The following is a 16,717-nucleotide window of genomic DNA, read 5'->3' on the forward strand; positions in this document are numbered from 1 at the left end:
CTAGAGATTCTATATTCTCTGTATAAGGTCCCCAACTATAGAATTTACTACCACATCTCCATACACAAACATCTCTTGCACAGTTCAAAACTGATCTGAAGACACTCCTTTTTATCTGATACCTTCTGCTGACAGACATTTACGCTCATGCCTGAATTTTGACAATCACATGGACTCTGGAAGACACCAGTGTGCCCCTTTTGTGCTTACCCATCCCCTTTTTCCTATCTTTATTGTACTTCTACCCCTGTCCCCTTGCTATCTGTCTCGTGTTACGTAAGATTCCTTTCCTTTTTTATTAGAATGTAAGCCGCCTCAGTGGAGTACCCGGGAGGCGGGACAGAAAGTCTTAACAAACTTGAAACTTGATAGCTGTCAGGATAGGCAGGTAAGGTAGGCACCAGACCAGGGAGGTATTAACATGCCATACTTTACTGCCGAGAAAGAATTAAGCTTTGACATGTCTGCTTTCTAACATCTGTCATAGAAATAGGGCTCTCCTCTGTACCTGGATTTATGTCATCAGAGGTGAGCACCTTGGCCACCCGCCACATCAAAGGTGAGCTCCTCACCAGCTGCACTGGGTACATACGAACATAAACATTGCCATACTGGAACAGAACAAAGGTCCATCTAGCCCAGTATCCTGTTTCCAAGAGTGGCCAATTCAGGTCACTAATACATGGTAAGATCCCAGTAACAGTTAGCCAGTGTCAGTCCTGAATGGACGCCCAGTTAAACTTTTATCTAGACTTTCTAGTGTGCACAGTCAACATTGTATTTTTATGAAATATATAATGAATTACAAGATAATTCCAAGAAAAGAAGGAAATTAAGTAACTCAGGTTTAGTTTTGTAACCACTTTTAAGGTGTATAGGTTCCACTCTCAAACTGTTTTCTCCCATTAGACAAATCATTTGAAAATAAAATATAATGAAGTCAGCTTTTTCTTACATGCAGAGTAAGATGGAGGCAGGATTGGCACAAGGGATTTTACTACCTGTTCAAAAGTAAACACCAGAGGAGGAAGTGGGGCCACCAAAGGAACTATGAGCCTGCCCTATTGCTTTGGAACACAGGGGCTGCACGGTACTTTAAGAGAGTGTGGGGGGAGGGGGTGAATACACAAGATCACCAGTAACCCATGGAGGGAGGAGAGGCATCAGCAGTGGAGACCTGTGGGAATGGGGGTTCACCCCACATAGCTTGGCATCTTTACTGTCTAATGGGTCCTACTAGACTTATCGAGAGGCAGTTTCTAATCCACTTAAAACTGATCAACCTTACACTACAAGGTAATCAAATACAACATATATAATCAATAATATACGTGCTGTGTCCAGATAAATGTCTATTTGCTTCTTTTTTTTTAATCAACATTTGTTCTAAAACCATTTAAATATTATGCTAAGTTTAGAAAGCATGTATAGAAAAATGTATGCCACATTCTGTTTACTAAAACATGAACTATTTAGAAAAATAGATATACCCTTTTGAACTACAGAAAATCGCTTTGATACTTATACTCACAATTACTGTTGTAACCATGTTTGTCTCACTAGAAGCTATTGTGGAAATGTTAAGAATGAATAAACCACAGCTACAACATCAGTTTGGTGACAAACATTCAAGCATTATGTTTATAGACCACTTTGTCAAGGTATGTGCAGTGATATCCTTAGGATAAAAATGAAAGCCTCAACACCACAGATACTAATTGTTTTGCTACCTCTATCACGTCTGTCAGCTCAAAATCCTATTACTAGTTTACTGACCTCTGTTCACTCATAAAAGCAAAACTCAACTAATTAGACAGCAACAGTCTCACAGGACATGTTACTTTTGCCAGTTTGAAAGCAACTGACTCAGAAGTACACAGCAAGACTAGAACACATATTAAGCACTAATCACTCAGCACAGAATTTCTACATAATGCTAATCTTGATTGTTCCGTTTTGAAAAGTCTATTCATTGGTCAACATTCTAGTCTGTTCTGCACAAGCCAGAATACTGTTTGTCAGTAGGGGTCCAAAAGTTGCCTGCCTTGGGACTGCAGAGCAGTATTTCCCAACAGAAATGACTTTCAGAACTTAACTTGCAAAAAAGGAAAGGCAACTTACAGTGGGGTTGTCTCCTGCATCAATGTCCTGTTTTGTCTTCAATATTTATTTACTACAACATCCTCAGCTTAACTTCTGATCTGTTCTAGAGCAGTATGCCATCCCATCGCCACTGATATTATCCCTGGATAATTAGCAGGAATAAGGCAAGCCAATCTTACTTTGTGTCACCACCATGCTAAGATCACAAAAGGCTTACTTGTATATCCATTAAACAAAAACAACAATAGAATTTGGATAACAGGTACTCAGAAGTACTTGTAGACATATGGAGGTGAATTTAGATACACCATACTAAAGCCTGTGTTATCCAAACAATTTGCTGAAATCTTCAAATCTAGATTTTTTTTTTTATACCTCTGAAATCATACTGAGGAATGCAGCAAAGAAAAAAAAGAAATTCGAAAGCAAAATGAACGACTTTTACTTCATTGCTTGAGGAACTAGCTATTAGCTTCTTTGCTTAATAATAAGTTACTTTGTCCTTAACAATACGTAGTATTTAAGACAACTTGTCAAATGATAATTCAGAAAAACATTCTCTGTTATCAGCTGAGCTAAACTGGAGCTGCATACAAAGGAAAGCAATTATTCCTGTTGTACACAGTATGGCAAATGCTACAGAGTAACACACATATGCCAAATTGCAAGCATAACATGATCCTTAGCTCAATTCTTCTGTCATACCAGTCAAGGAGATCCCTATTCATGAAGGATCTTTGCCGTAGGAACAAAATAAGGAAAAGGCTTCACAGTAGGACCCAGGTTGATTTAAATTACTCATACATACTTTAACTTGCCTAGCCTAAGATCTCTTCAAAATTTACCAGCTGCTTAATTTGTTCTGTATGCATGGAATGCCTCCTAAGCAACACCTTCTTGTTCTTAAATTCCTTTGGGAAACTAGGGGCTGTCGGCACAAAGGGTTTTGTGACACTAGTAATGATGCTAGACATTTTGTGGGGATTAATATCTGGAATGGGTGGATGAGGATTTATGTTCAGAGGTGGAAGGAACCCTGGTCTGGTCTGAGCAATGTGGTCTAAAAGCAGGGCCCCAGAACCTCGCCTTTCCAATCCAGAAGGGTTTCGCCTGCTTAGGGAACTTGGAATACTTTCCAGTGAATCTCTGGAACTCGACAACACAGCTGCCTGGGAAAACATTTTTTTCTTTTCTAGAAGTGACTTGCTGTCCTCTGAAACAGTAGGACCTATGCACCTGGTAAGCTGAGAATCAGAACTATAGTGATTTGCTCCTAAGTTTCTTCTTTGAACAATACTCCTCAGACTGGAAACAGAAATAGAATGCATTGAATCTGGGTCTTGGTCCACAGGGATTTCACTGCTGTTGTGGTTTCCCTCTGAATACAGTGAATGCGTATGGATCTCATCACAAGATAGTTTTCTTGGTCCAGCCTGATCAAATGTTTTCAACAAGTGGGAAGTATCTTTCACATCGATGCTTTGGTGTCGAGTAAAATAGCGCTTGGACAAGGCAAGAGCATTCATTTTAATAGATAGCTCTTCCTCAGGTGTGATATCCTGAAGTTCTTCTGGTAAAGAAGATTGCTGTTTATGTTGGTGGAGCAGTGCAGAAGGAATCTTCAACCAAGGCTCAGAATGCAGACGCTGCAAATGTGGAAGCTTGGCTGCAAAATGTGCTAGCTGAGTTTTTCTAGTAGGAGAACCAGGCTGAGATGAACCTTTGTAGCAGTCCACAGGGTCTGGATCTTTGAAGTTAAAAAGTTCCTTCTCACTACTAAGTGTATCTGAAAGTGAAGATGGTGATGATTTAAGCTCTATCTCTGATGGTGAAGTACAGGAGCAAGGAGAATGACATCCCTCCATGTCTGGAGAAGGAGGGACATTCAAGTACTGTTTGGTTGTCTGCTTTCCTGATGAAGACTTATCCTTTGTAATAATGATAACTTCTTTCCCTCTTGCCTTACAAGCATTAAGGAGAACCTTAAGTGTCCCTTTGTCTTCAGAGTTTACTGCATATACAAGAGCTGAGCATCCCGAATGGTCCTGCAAACTTGGATCAGCACCACTGTTCAACAGCAAAGAAATCACTTCAGGACCACTCTTTTCCAAACAAGCATGCATAAGAGCTGTCTTTCCATATTTGTCTTGGATGTTTGGATCTGCATTGTTTTCCAGCAGATACTTAATCATTTTGACTTTGCTGACACTCTGCTGGTCCACATGTTTTGTCTTACAGGCAATCATTAAGGGGGTTTCTCCACGATCATTGCTTTCATTGATATAGGCACCGCCTTCTAACAGCAGCCTTGTGAGGCGAAGTCTGCTCTGATAGACAGCTTTTATCAGGGAGTTCCCTTCAGTTGTCACCTCCACAGCTTCATCCATTGTAAATGACCCCTCACTTAAATCCAGCAAGCAGCACCTAGTTGTTGGAGAAGAGAAAAACAAAGAATATTAACTGAGTTCAAATGCCTCCATGCATCCATATGTGTGGCATCTCCCCATCCCAGTGTGTGAAAATTGGGGAAGAAAATAACATGAGATCTGATATCTTCACCATGGTTTAACAATAACTGTCCAAATAAGGAAAAACTATGTCTTACCTGATAATTTTCTTTCCTTTAGTCACAGCAGATGAATCCAGAGACTTATGGGTCATGACCATCTACCAGCAGGTGGAGATAGTGCTAAACTGAACTCTGCCACATAGGACAGTATACTCCTTGATCATTCAGTATTTCTCACAACAAAGCAGAAGGAATAACGCAAACATTCCTCCCTCCTCACAGACATGAGGCATAAACCGGTCAACTAGCAGAACTATGCTCAGGCAACCACTGCAATAAACTCAAGCAGAGAATCAGATTGAACTGATAGTGTCAACCTCATGAAAGGGAGAGACTCTGGACTCGTCTGCTCTAATTAAAGGGAAGAAAATTATCAGGTAAGAAATAAAAATTTTCTTTCCTTGTCATCATCAGCAGATGAATCCAGAGATTTCTTGGATGTAGCAAAGCAGTCCATAAGTAGGGTGGGAACCAGACACAGTCACAGAAAGAACTGATGCCCCAAAGGATGCCTTAGACCTAGCCGAAACCATCAACTGGACAAGGTATGGAAACAGTATGTCACAAGGACCACATAGGGGACCTTCATAGAAGAGAATGAAGAGGAGATGCACCCGGAGGACATATGCCCAAGCAATAGGCAGCTGACTCCAGCGAGGTATGGCTGCATAGGAGACTGCACTGCCCTGACTGGGGCCCACCAGAAGCAGGAAGGGAGACCACACCCAGACATTCACTGGTTGCCTGAAGGTACCAGAAAGGCCCACAGCAACTGCGATACGAAGCAGCAGATGGAAACTCCCATGATGATTTTCCCACTGAAGAATGGAGGAGACAATGGCTCATTAACGGAAATGGAAATGTGAAATCCACTACAGGCACCAATGGCAGGACCATGCTGAGAGTCACCCTTGACTCATACATGAATAAGGGATCTGCACAGAACACTGTCAGGATTATCAAATTAGCAATGGAACCAAGCAAAAAATGCCAAGCTGGAGTTATGCTAACCATGCAGAAATGGAACCAGTTCAAGCATGAAGGCACACAGGAGTTCTCTGAAGTACTGTCGCATGATAGTGCTGAGGCCCAGGATAGGGTGAGACTGTGCCCCAGGTTCAGCCAAGTAGAACCCTATAGACATAGGATGAGCTGAAATACAATGCCAGCTAGCAGCATTCTGTATAGAAAGGGCCGAGCTGTACACTACAGAACACTAGAGGTGTGCTCTCCAGCTGTAACAGATTCCCCAACAAAGTGACAAGGACGAGACCAGTCAGAGTCAGATATGGAACAGCGTTGAAGCTGTTGTGCATATTCAGAGACTAGTGCACCTCCACCTCCATGAATGGTGCAGTGCTCCTCATCTAGGGATACAACTGCGCCCAGATCCAGAGACAGAGCTACACCCCAGAAACAGACAAGGAGCAGTGCTCCATAATCAGAGATGGAACTGAATTGTACATCCAGAGATGGACTTCTGGACAACTCCCAGAATGAAGCTATGAGGCATAACCAAAGGAAGGAGGAGATCCATTTCCTACACTGAAACCTTGCCTCATGCTCAGAGGTGGAGTTCAGCGTACATACAGAGAAAGAGCTGTGCCCCAAAACCCAGAAGGAAGCTGTGTCCCATAGATAGAAACAGAGACAACTGTACTGGAGCAATACAGAAGAAGCAGAGATGAAGCTATGATCCATATTCATAGATGGAGTCTTGCTGATTATCCCAGATGGAGCTATGCCTTCCACACAGAGATGGAGCTGCGCCCCACATTCAGAGGCAGAGCTGTGCCCTACAGCCATAGATGGTGCCATGCTCTACCTTCAGAGACAGTACATGCTCTACATTCAGAGAGAGAGAGACGTGCACTAAATTAGACAGAAAGAGAGCTTCGCTAGACAGAGATGAAACAGAGACATTCGGAGATGGAGATGCGCTCTACATGCAGAGAAGGAAAGGTGGTCTTCTTTCAGTGATGGAGCTGCGTTCAACGTACAAAGACGGAGTCGTGGTCACCAGGCAAACATGGATCCACACCCAACAGTCATAGATGGAGCTGCATTCACCAGGCATAGAAGGCTCAACAGACAACGATGGAGCCTTGCTGAACAGGCAGTGATGGAGCTGCACCCAGTAATCAGAAATGAAACTGTGCCCCCACAAAGGAGCCACAGCCGCCAGGCACAGGCAGTTATGTTCAGAGTCAAGACTAGGGCTGTATTCTACACACAAAAAAAAGGAGAGGTTTTCTCTTCATTCAGACATGGAGCCATTCCAACCGACAGTGGAAACAGGAAACAGCATCCCAAGACGGAACCAAACTAAGACTGGGACCAGCGAAGCATGAGTGGACCATGCTAGATATGGTGATGTGGGCACCGGGTGTAACCAGAGCAGTGCTCTACAGCCAAATACTGAGCAGTGCAGCATGTGGAAAGGGAAAACTATGCTGTACAGATAGTGATGGAGCTACGCTTCACATGTACCAATGGAAGAAGCTCAACAGCCATGCAAGACCCAAATTTTGCTGATAGCCATAGCCATGCACTGAGCTGAAGCTGTCACTGTGAGGCAAAGGCCAACAGCCACAGGAACTACCGGTGGCCAACATAGCTGGAGCTACTACAAACAAAGGAGTTCCTTTAGAAGCAAGAAGACACAACAACAACACCTGCCCTGCACAGAGAAGGTACTCGAGACAGCAGAACCTGACAGTATGAGGTGGGCAGTGAGGCCAGGCAGCCTGCGTAACCCTCAACAGGAGGGTCCCAGAAGAGCGGCCATGAAGAGCCTGGTGAAGGTGCCACAAACTGTCTTCCGCCAAGGCTACAGTGGCCTGAAGGCTAATAGTACAAACGCTAAATAATCTGAAGGGCAATTGCCCATGCCAGAATGGCCCCAAAGTGACTAAAGGCGTAGAGAGCTGCAAGGTGGAAGTGCTGCCATATGCTGAGGTCAAAGTCCACAAATGCAAATCAAGAGCTGAAGGCTGGCAATGCCATAAAGGGCTAAAAAACAGACCAGACAACCAGGAATCTAAAGCTCCCAATATCGCATAGGATCGGCGCCTTAGGGAGGCCATGCTGGGATGACCAACATGCCCCAAAGCAGCAGCTGCTGTAGTACTGCACTACTGATGTTCATAAGGACATGAGCCACCAGCAGCCCCCGCATCAGAGAGGAGAAAAATTGCCATGCCTTTGGAAGGAGAAAAAAAACCCCCAAATACTCCAAGCAGCATAGAGCGCCAGCTACCAAAAAAGGAACACCATAATCCAGTACCTGGAATAAACACAGCAGAGGGCAGTAAATGCCTCTGCAAGTGTGGGCACAAGCTGAAGGCTGCCTATGCAGCTGGGAAACAGCAGGCCAGACAACCATGAGGAGACATCCTGTAGCTAGAGGCAAAAAGGAAATACACTGTCCCCAGGAAAAGAGGACAGCCCATGCCAGCATAGCCCAGGCTTCAGAAAGAGAAGAGAGCTGCAGATAGAAAGGGCAGCCAAGAAGCCGGGAGTAACCTGGGAGCGGCAGGTTCCAGACTTTTTCTGTGCAGGAATTTGCCCTGCGAGAAATAGCAGAGACCAGAAACCACAGAAAAAAAAACCTCTGACAATCAAGGGAACCAGTGCCATCCGCACCACAATGGCCCGAAAGCTGTGAAACATAGAACATAGAAGACCATAAAGAAGATAAAGACCATATGGCCTATCCAGTCTGCCCACTCATGCCATCTACTTTCCCTATCACTCCCTTAGAGATTCTATGTACTTGTCCCATGCTCTGTTGAATTCAGATAACTATATTCGTCTCCACCACTTTCACTGTGAGGCCGTTCCACGAATTTACCACGCTTTCTGTGAAGACGTATTTCCTCAGGTTACTTCTGAGTCTATTCCCTTTAATCTTCATCCTATACCTCCTCATTCCAGAACTTCCTTTCAATTGAAGGAGACTTGTCTCCTGTGCATTTATGATAGGGATGTTTAAATATCTATGTGGTATATCTCCTCCTCTCCTGCCTTTCTTCCAAAGTATTCATATTGAGATCTTTAAGTCTGTCCCCATACACTTTCTCATGAAGGGAAGTCTTGCCTCACCAATTTGCTTCATTTCTTTGAAGGCGTGAATAAACTTGTGGATAAAGGTTAGCTGGTTGATGTAGTGTATTTAGATTTTCAGAAAGCTTTTGACAAAGTTCCTCATGAGAGACTCCTGAGAAAATTAAAGAGTCATAGGATAGGGGGCAATGCTCTGTTGTGGATTTGGAATTGGTTACTGGACAGAAAACAGAGGATAGGTTTAAATGGCCATTTCTCTCAATGGAGGAGGGTGAATAGTGGAGTGCCGCAGGGATCTGTACTGGGACCAGTGCTATTTAACATATTAACAAATGATCAGTAAATCGGAACGATGAAGAGGTGATTCAGTTTGCAGATGACACAAAACTGTCATAGCTGTAGCCATGCCCCTGTGTCCAGACTCACCTTTTCCCCAGTGATCTGGCTCTGTGGCTTCTCCAGACTGCTTTGTCCCTGTATTGATACATCTGCTGTCTGGTGTTCCTACTATCCAAGCCTTGCACTGGTGTTCCTGCTATCCAAGCCTCATTACAGTCTATTCAAACCTCATTCCAAGTTGTGACATCATCAGCAAAGTCCTTTATAAAGCACCGTGGAACTCTCATGTCTTGCCTTTACAGCAGGTCTTTTAACCTTGTCTTTGTGTTCCCTCTTTGGATCCAAGTCCTGCTTGGCTTTATTCCTGTCTTGTCTTGCCTAGTCCTGATTTGTTCTGACACTTATCCTGTGCCAGCCCAGGTGACTTGTCTGCCTCAGCTCTGGCTGCAGTCCAAGGGCTCACTATACCTGAACCCGTGACAAAAACTATTCAAGGATGTTAAAACACATATGGATTGTGAAAAATTGCAGAAGACCTTTGGAATTTGGAAAACTGGGCATCCAAATTTTTTAAGGTATATTAAAAGCAAGAAGCTGGCAAAAGAATCGGTTGGACTGCTAGATGACCAGGAGTAAAAGGGGTGATCAGGGAAGACAAAGCCATAGTGGAGAGATTAAATGAATTCTTTGCTTCAGTCTTCACCGAGGAAGATTTGGGAGAGATACCAGTGCCAGAAATGGTATTCAAAGCTGACAAGTCGGAGAAGCTGAATGAAATCTCTATAAACCTAGAAGATGTAATGGGGCAATTTGACAAATTGAAGAGTAGCAAATCTCCCGGACCGGATGGTATTCATCCCAGAGTACTGATAGAATTGAAAAATGAACTGGCGGAACTATCGTTAGTAATATGTAATTTATCTTTAAAATCGAGCATGGTACAGGAAGATTGGAGGGTAGCCCATGTAACACCGATATTTTAAAAAGGTTCCAGAGGGGATCCAGGAAATTATAGACCTGTGAGCCTGATGTCAGTGCCAGGCAAAATGGTAGAGACTATTATAAAGAACAAAATTACAGAGCATATTCAAAAGCATGGATTAATGAGACAAAGTCAATATGGATTTAGTGAAGGGAAATCTTGCCGCACCAATCTATTACATTTCTTTGAAGGGGTGAACAAACATGTGGATAAAGGTGAGCCATTGATATTATGTATCTGGATTTTCAAAAGGCGTTTGACAAAGTACCTCATGAAAAACTCTAGAAGAAATTGGAGAGTCATGGGGTAGGAGGTAGTGTTCTATTGTGGATTGAGAACTGGTTAAAGGATAGAAAATAGAGAGTAGGGTTAAATGGTCAGTATTCTCAATGGAGAAGGGTAGATAGTGGGGTTCCTCAGGGGTCTGTGCTGGGACTGCTGCTTTTTAACATATTTATAAATGATTTAGAGATGGGAGTAACTAGTGAGGTAATTAAATTTGCTGACGACACAAAGTTATTCAAAGATGTTAAATCACGAGAGGGTTGTGAAAAATTACAAGAGGACCTCACGAGACTGGAAGACTGGGCATCTAAATAGCAGATGATGTTTAATGTGAGCAAGTGTAAAGTGATGCATGTGGGAAAGAGGAACCCGAACTATAGCTATGTAATGCAAGGTTCCACGTTAGGAGTCACCAACCAAGAAAGGGATCGCGGCGTCATTGTTGATGATATGTTGAAATCCTCTGCTCAGTGTGCTGCGGCGGATACGAAAGCAAAGAATGTAAGGTATTATTAGGAAAGGAATAGAAAACAAAAGTGAGGCCAATGCCTTTGTATTGGTCCATAGTGCGACCGCACCTCGAATATTGTGTTCAATTCTGGTCATCGCATCTCAAAAAAAGAATATAGTGGAATTAGAAAAGGTACAGAGAAGGTCGACGAAAATGATAAAGGGGATGGGACAACTTCCCTATGGGGAAAGGCTGAAGAATCTAGGGCTCTTCAGCTTGGAGAAGAGACAACTGAGGGGAGATATGATAGAGGTCTATAAAATAATGAGTGGAGTGAAACGCGTAGAAGTGAATCATTTGTTTACTCTTTTCAAAATACTAGGAATAGGGGGCATGCGATGAAGCTACAAAGTAGTAAATTTAATACGAATCAGAGAAAAATTTTCTTCACACAACATGCAATTAAACTCTGGAATTCGTTGCCAGAGAATGTGGTAACACCGATTAGCTTAGCGGGGTTTTAAAAAGTTCTGGCCAGCTTCCTAAAGGAAAAGTCCATAGACCATTATTAAAATGACTTGGGGAAAATCCACTGCTTATAAGCAGCATAAAATGTATTGAGCTTTTTTGGGATCTTGCCAGGTATTTGTGACCTGGATTGGCCACTGTTGGAAACAGGATGCTGGGTTTGATGGGCCTTTGATCTGTCCCAGTGTGGCAATACTTATGTACTTATGTATTAATGTGGACAAATGCAAAGTAATGCACATTGGGAAGAATAATCTGGATCATACTTATCTGATGCTAGGGTCCACCTTGGGGGGGGGGGGGGGGGGGAGTCAGCACCCAAGAAAAAGATCTAGGTGTCATTGTAGACAATATGCTTAACTTTGCATAGTGTGCGTCGGTGGCCAAAAAAGCAAGCAGGATGCTAGGAATTATTAGGAAAGGTATGATAAATAAGACCGAGAATACTATAATGCCTCTGTATCGCTCCATGGTGTGACCTTGCCTTCAGTATTGCTGTGGGTATATTGTGATGTTTATTTCATATGAGTATTATTTGTATTTAATTGCATTGTTTGTATAATAGATACAGTGGTGTGCTGGAGCCGGCTCGCTCCGGCTCGCAAGAGTCGTTTGTTAAATTTTTATTTTGACAACTCTTGTGAGCCGGTTGTTCTTTGGGGCGAGCCGGCTCCATTACAGAGGTAAGCATGGCAGGAGGGCGCCATCACAGGCCATGCTTACCTCCCCTCCCGCTCCCAAACATGTCCAGCGATTGTCCTTCGTCGCCACCCCCCATCCATCTTTTTTTATTACCTTTCCGTTGAAGCGCCGCGTTATTTAAAGCCCTGCTGCCCGTCTCCAGCCTTCCCTGTTTGCTTCTGAGTTTGTTCGTGCCCTTAGTCCCACCTTCTGATGTCATACGTCTACCTGTTTGGCCAATTAAAGATCATCACATACAAATCACTCACACACAAGTCCCGCTCCTCCTTCATGCATAAAAGTTCTTCACCCCCTAAAGTGTACCACTCCCTTGGGGTTTTTTTTTAAAGCCCAAAAGCATGACACTGCTTTTTTTCCCCATTAAATCTAAGCTGCCAAAATCCAGACCATTCCTCTAGCTTCTCTAAGTCCTTCCTCATGATAACCACACCATCAGTTGTCTACCCTATTGCAGATTTTGGAATCATCCACAAAGAGGTAAATCTTACCAGACAACCCTTCAGCAATATTACTTGCAAAAATGTTATAAAGAACCAGCCCAAGAACCGAACCTTGTGGCACACCACTGGGAACATCCTTTTCCTCAGAATGAGCTCCATTTACCACTATCTTCTGTCACCTTCCATTCAATCAGTTCCTAACCCATTCAGTCACTTTAGGGCCCATACCAAGGGCACTCAGTTTAGTTAGTAGTCATCTATACGGAACCATGTCAAAGTCTTTGCTAAAATCTAAATACACTACATCTACTGCTCTCCCTTGATCCACCTCTGTGATCAGATTTGTCTGATAAGACCTGCCCCTAGTGAAACCATATTGTTTCGGGTCCTGTAATCCATTGGATTCCAAAACCCTAACTATTCTCTGTTTTTAAAGCATTTTCATTAATTTACTTACCACTGAAGTCAGATTTACCTGCCTATAATTCCTCCAGGACCAATCCCGACTCTAGAAAAGCCACTAGAATTTCACTAAGTTCCTTCAGTACCCTCGGATGTATGCCATCCGGCCCCATTGCTTTATCCACCTTTAGCTTAGCCATCTCCTCATGAACACAGTCCTCTGAAAATCATTCAAGGACTACCATCTCTCCATTCCTATTTGTGTTTGTCTTCTGCGGTCCTGCTCCCGGCCCTTCAGCTGTGAACACAGAACAGAAATATTTGTTAACCAATTCCGCCTTATCTTTATTAGCTTCCACATATTCCTCCTCTTCACCTTTGAGTCTCACAATGCCACTTTTGCACTTCCTCCTATCACTAACATATCTAAAAAATGTCTTCCCTCCCCCCCCCCCCCCCCATTTTACTGTATTGGCTAGTTTTTTTCTTCTATTTGCATCTTTGCTTTCCTGACTTCTCTACCAGCTTCTTTTAGCTTTTCCAGATATTGTCGCCTGTCTTTTTCTCTCTGCGATCTCTTGCAGATTATAAAGGCTAACCTCTTTTTCCTTACCTTTTCAGCTACTACTTTTCCGAACCAAAGTGGCCTCCTTTTCCTTGTATTTACTTTCCCTACAAAAAAGTTTATTGCCCTTTCAATAGCTTCATTCAGTTTTACCCACTGCTTTCCAGCTTCTTTCAGATGTTCACACCCAGACATTCATTCCTTGAGGTAATCCATCTGAATAAAGTTAGTTTTTTTTTAGTCTAGAGCCTTCACTTTTGAATGAACCCTTTTCACACCTATCTTAATATTAAACCACACCATCTGTTGATCACTGGATGCCAGATCACCTACTGTAGCATCAGAAACACTCCCCATTAGTAAGCACTAAGTCCAGTACGGCCCCATCTTGCATGGGTTCCATTAACAACTGCTGGAATAGATACCCCTGTAGAGAATCCAGGATCTCCCAATCCATTATTGCAGCCTGTGACCCAAAATGGCTGCTGCCAACTGAAGAGAGGTACTGTAAAAAAGCACGCCAAAATCGTTCCCCAACTGGCCCAGCCATACTGGCCCCAAAACACAGGCAAACCACCACAAAGGCTGCTCAAAAAGAAATAGCCCGCAGCTCCAGTAATCCAAACAGCAAAAACCTGATAGAGGGGAATAATGAAAGTTCACACTCACAATTTTGCCGGCCTTACCAGTGGTCACAGATCTTCTGACTCCAATCAGGTGGCTGAATCTAGACAGCTACAGGAACTAAAGTATACCTCCTCTCCTCCAGAATGTCACATAAGCACAAACCTGTTCTCTTCCAGCATTGTTTTTTTCAAAGTTCTGTGAGGAGGAGGAGAAGGAATGAAGTGGCAGGAGAGGGGAAAAGTGTGGGGGGGGGGAGGGTTCTGGAACCACCAGGTATACCCAAAGACAGGCACCTCTACTGGCCTAGATACTCACAAGCTCTACTGAACCAGGGAACCTGGAACAGGAGCCACAGAAGCAAGAGAAAACAGGAGCATGTGAGAGACTGGCTGCCACCTGCTGGAGGTAGAGAATACTGACTGACCAAGGAGCATGCCATTCTATGTGGCAGAGTTCAGTTTGGTACTTCTATCTCCACCTGCTGGTAGATGGTCATAACCCACAAGTCTCTGGATTCATCTGCTGCTAATGACAAGGAATAACTTATTTCTAATTTTTAAAGAAGTTACATTCGGCATTCACAGAACACATCATTTTCTTGCCTACTCTGTAAACATTCTTTCATAATTTTCTACAGGAAAGCACTGTATTATCCCAAGTATTGGCCAGCACTGGGGCTTCACGTAGGATGGTGGTCACTGTACTAATTGAAAATTCAGCTCAGAGATCCTAAGGGACAGCACATTTTGTTTTCTTTTTTTCCCTCATCTTCCCCCTAGTTCTGGTGACTGAGAAGGCAATTTTCAAAAGCATTTCTGTACATAAAAGTTTTTTTTTTACATAAAAGTTTTTATAAATGGAAATGGAATTTTTAATTGCCAATTACATACATGGATACAATTGTGTATACATAGTCAATCCACAGAGAATTGTACCTATGTATCAGGGAAGCATTCCTAGGGCAGGGTTGGGGCAGTGCACTTATGCTTTCCCTGCTTTTTCTTTGGTCTGATTGATTTGTGTGAATGGAATTTTGTTTTTTTCTGTCAAAATCTGTTAATTCCTTTTTCTCAATTACCTTTGTATTTTTTAGATTATAAACCAACTTGATATGCAAGTTAGCAAAGGAAGTATAGCAAGTGTAAATAAACTATAAACTATGCACATATGTTTGTATTTCCAAAAGCATGCATACATAGAAAAATCACCCACACAAACAGTAGATATAGATTTGCATGCATACCCACAGGCTTTACATTTTCAGAATACACATTTTTAAAAATTATCCTGAGTAATTTTATTTATTTATTTGTTACATTTGTATCCTACATTTTCCCACCTATTTGTAGGCTCAATGTGGCTTACATAGTACCGGAGAGGCATTTGGAGACTCCGGTGTGAACAATTACCAAGTGATGTTGTGGTAAGATAAAGTTCATGTGGCACAGCCACATTAGGGAATCGTACAACGGAAGAGTTGTGTTATGTCCATTACATAATAAGAAGTTACTACCCCCTCCCTCCCCCCCCCCCCCCATTCACAAAGCCACTCCACAATAACGACACAGCCCATTCAAAGAGAATGGGCTGTATTACCGCACTGGCAGCCGCTAGTGCGGCTTTGTAAACAGAGGCCTAAAATAGGTCAGTGAGATATTAATGTTTTCTCAGTTCCTCATAACATGCATTAATTTTATTTTATTTATTTGTTGCATTTGTATCCCACATTTTCCCACCTATTTGCAGGCTCAATGTGGCTTACATTGTTCCGTCATGGCGATTGCTATTTCCGGAGTGAGAGATACAAGTGGTATTGCATTAGAGAATATGCTTGACATTTTAGGTTAAGCAGTCAAATATAAAAAGTTCATGTTCGGAATTAAAGATAAAGTGGTAATCACGTTATTTGCGTAAAGCAGTGTGCTTGCTGCACTAGTCTTCTTAAATGCATGAAGATAAAGGCAAAAAAATGGGAAGGAGAATTTTCGATATGACGTCTAAGTCTGACTTTAGACGTTTTGCAAAAACGTCCAAAATCTGAGTAAGAAAGAAGTTCATTTTCCAAACAGAAAAACGTCTATCTTTTGTTTTCGAAAATACTGGTTTGTGATTTGGACGTTTTGTTTTTTGGTCCATTTTCAAACAAAAAATGTCCAAGTGCAAAATGCACAAAATCAAGCCATTGGGATGTAGGAGGAGCCAGCATTTTTAGTAGACTGGTCTCCAGACATCCCAGGAAAGCAATAGGGCACCCTAGGGGGCACTGCAGTGGACTTCATAAAATGCACCCAGACACATCTCACCATTGCTCCCTTATCTTGTCTGCTGAGCCCCCCCCCCCCAAAACCCACCACCCCCAACTGTACACCACTACCATAGCCCTTACGGGTGAAGGGGGCAAATATCTGTGGGTACAGTGGGTTTCTGGTGAGTTTTGGAGGGCTCACAGCTTTCTCCACAAGTGTAACAGGTAGGGAGAGGTATGGCCTGGGTCCACCTGTCTGCAGTGCACCATACCACTACTAACTATTCTAGGGACCTGCAAGCTGTTCTATGGAGCTGAGTATAACATCTGAGGTTGGCATAGAGGCTGGCAAGTAATGTTTTTAATCATATTTTTACGGGGTGGGAGGGAGTTAGTGACCACTGGGGGAGTAAG

The 16,717-nt window shown here is 42.9% G+C and overlaps 1 protein-coding gene across 2 annotated transcripts; it reads right to left on the bottom strand.

Moving 5' to 3' along the window:
- Nucleotides 1-2,486: 2,486 nt before the first annotated feature.
- On the bottom strand, nt 2,487-4,490 carry ANKRD34B (ankyrin repeat domain 34B). Of its 2 annotated transcripts, XM_030192307.1 has the most exons (2): nt 2,944-4,490; nt 2,487-2,526 (listed from the first exon to the last, which is right to left on the bottom strand). In XM_030192307.1, exons 1-2 carry the CDS (start codon nt 4,488-4,490, stop codon nt 2,487-2,489), a joined length of 1,587 nt encoding a protein of 528 aa, XP_030048167.1. The 2 variants fall into 2 exon arrangements, with proteins under 2 accessions (XP_030048167.1, XP_030048168.1); XM_030192308.1 differs by lacking the exon at nt 2,487-2,526 and having other exon boundaries at nt 2,922-4,490.
- Nucleotides 4,491-16,717: the final 12,227 nt, after the last annotated feature.

This window comes from Microcaecilia unicolor, chromosome 2 (assembly GCF_901765095.1).
Source record: "Microcaecilia unicolor chromosome 2, aMicUni1.1, whole genome shotgun sequence".
Taxonomy (NCBI): domain Eukaryota; kingdom Metazoa; phylum Chordata; class Amphibia; order Gymnophiona; family Siphonopidae; genus Microcaecilia; species Microcaecilia unicolor.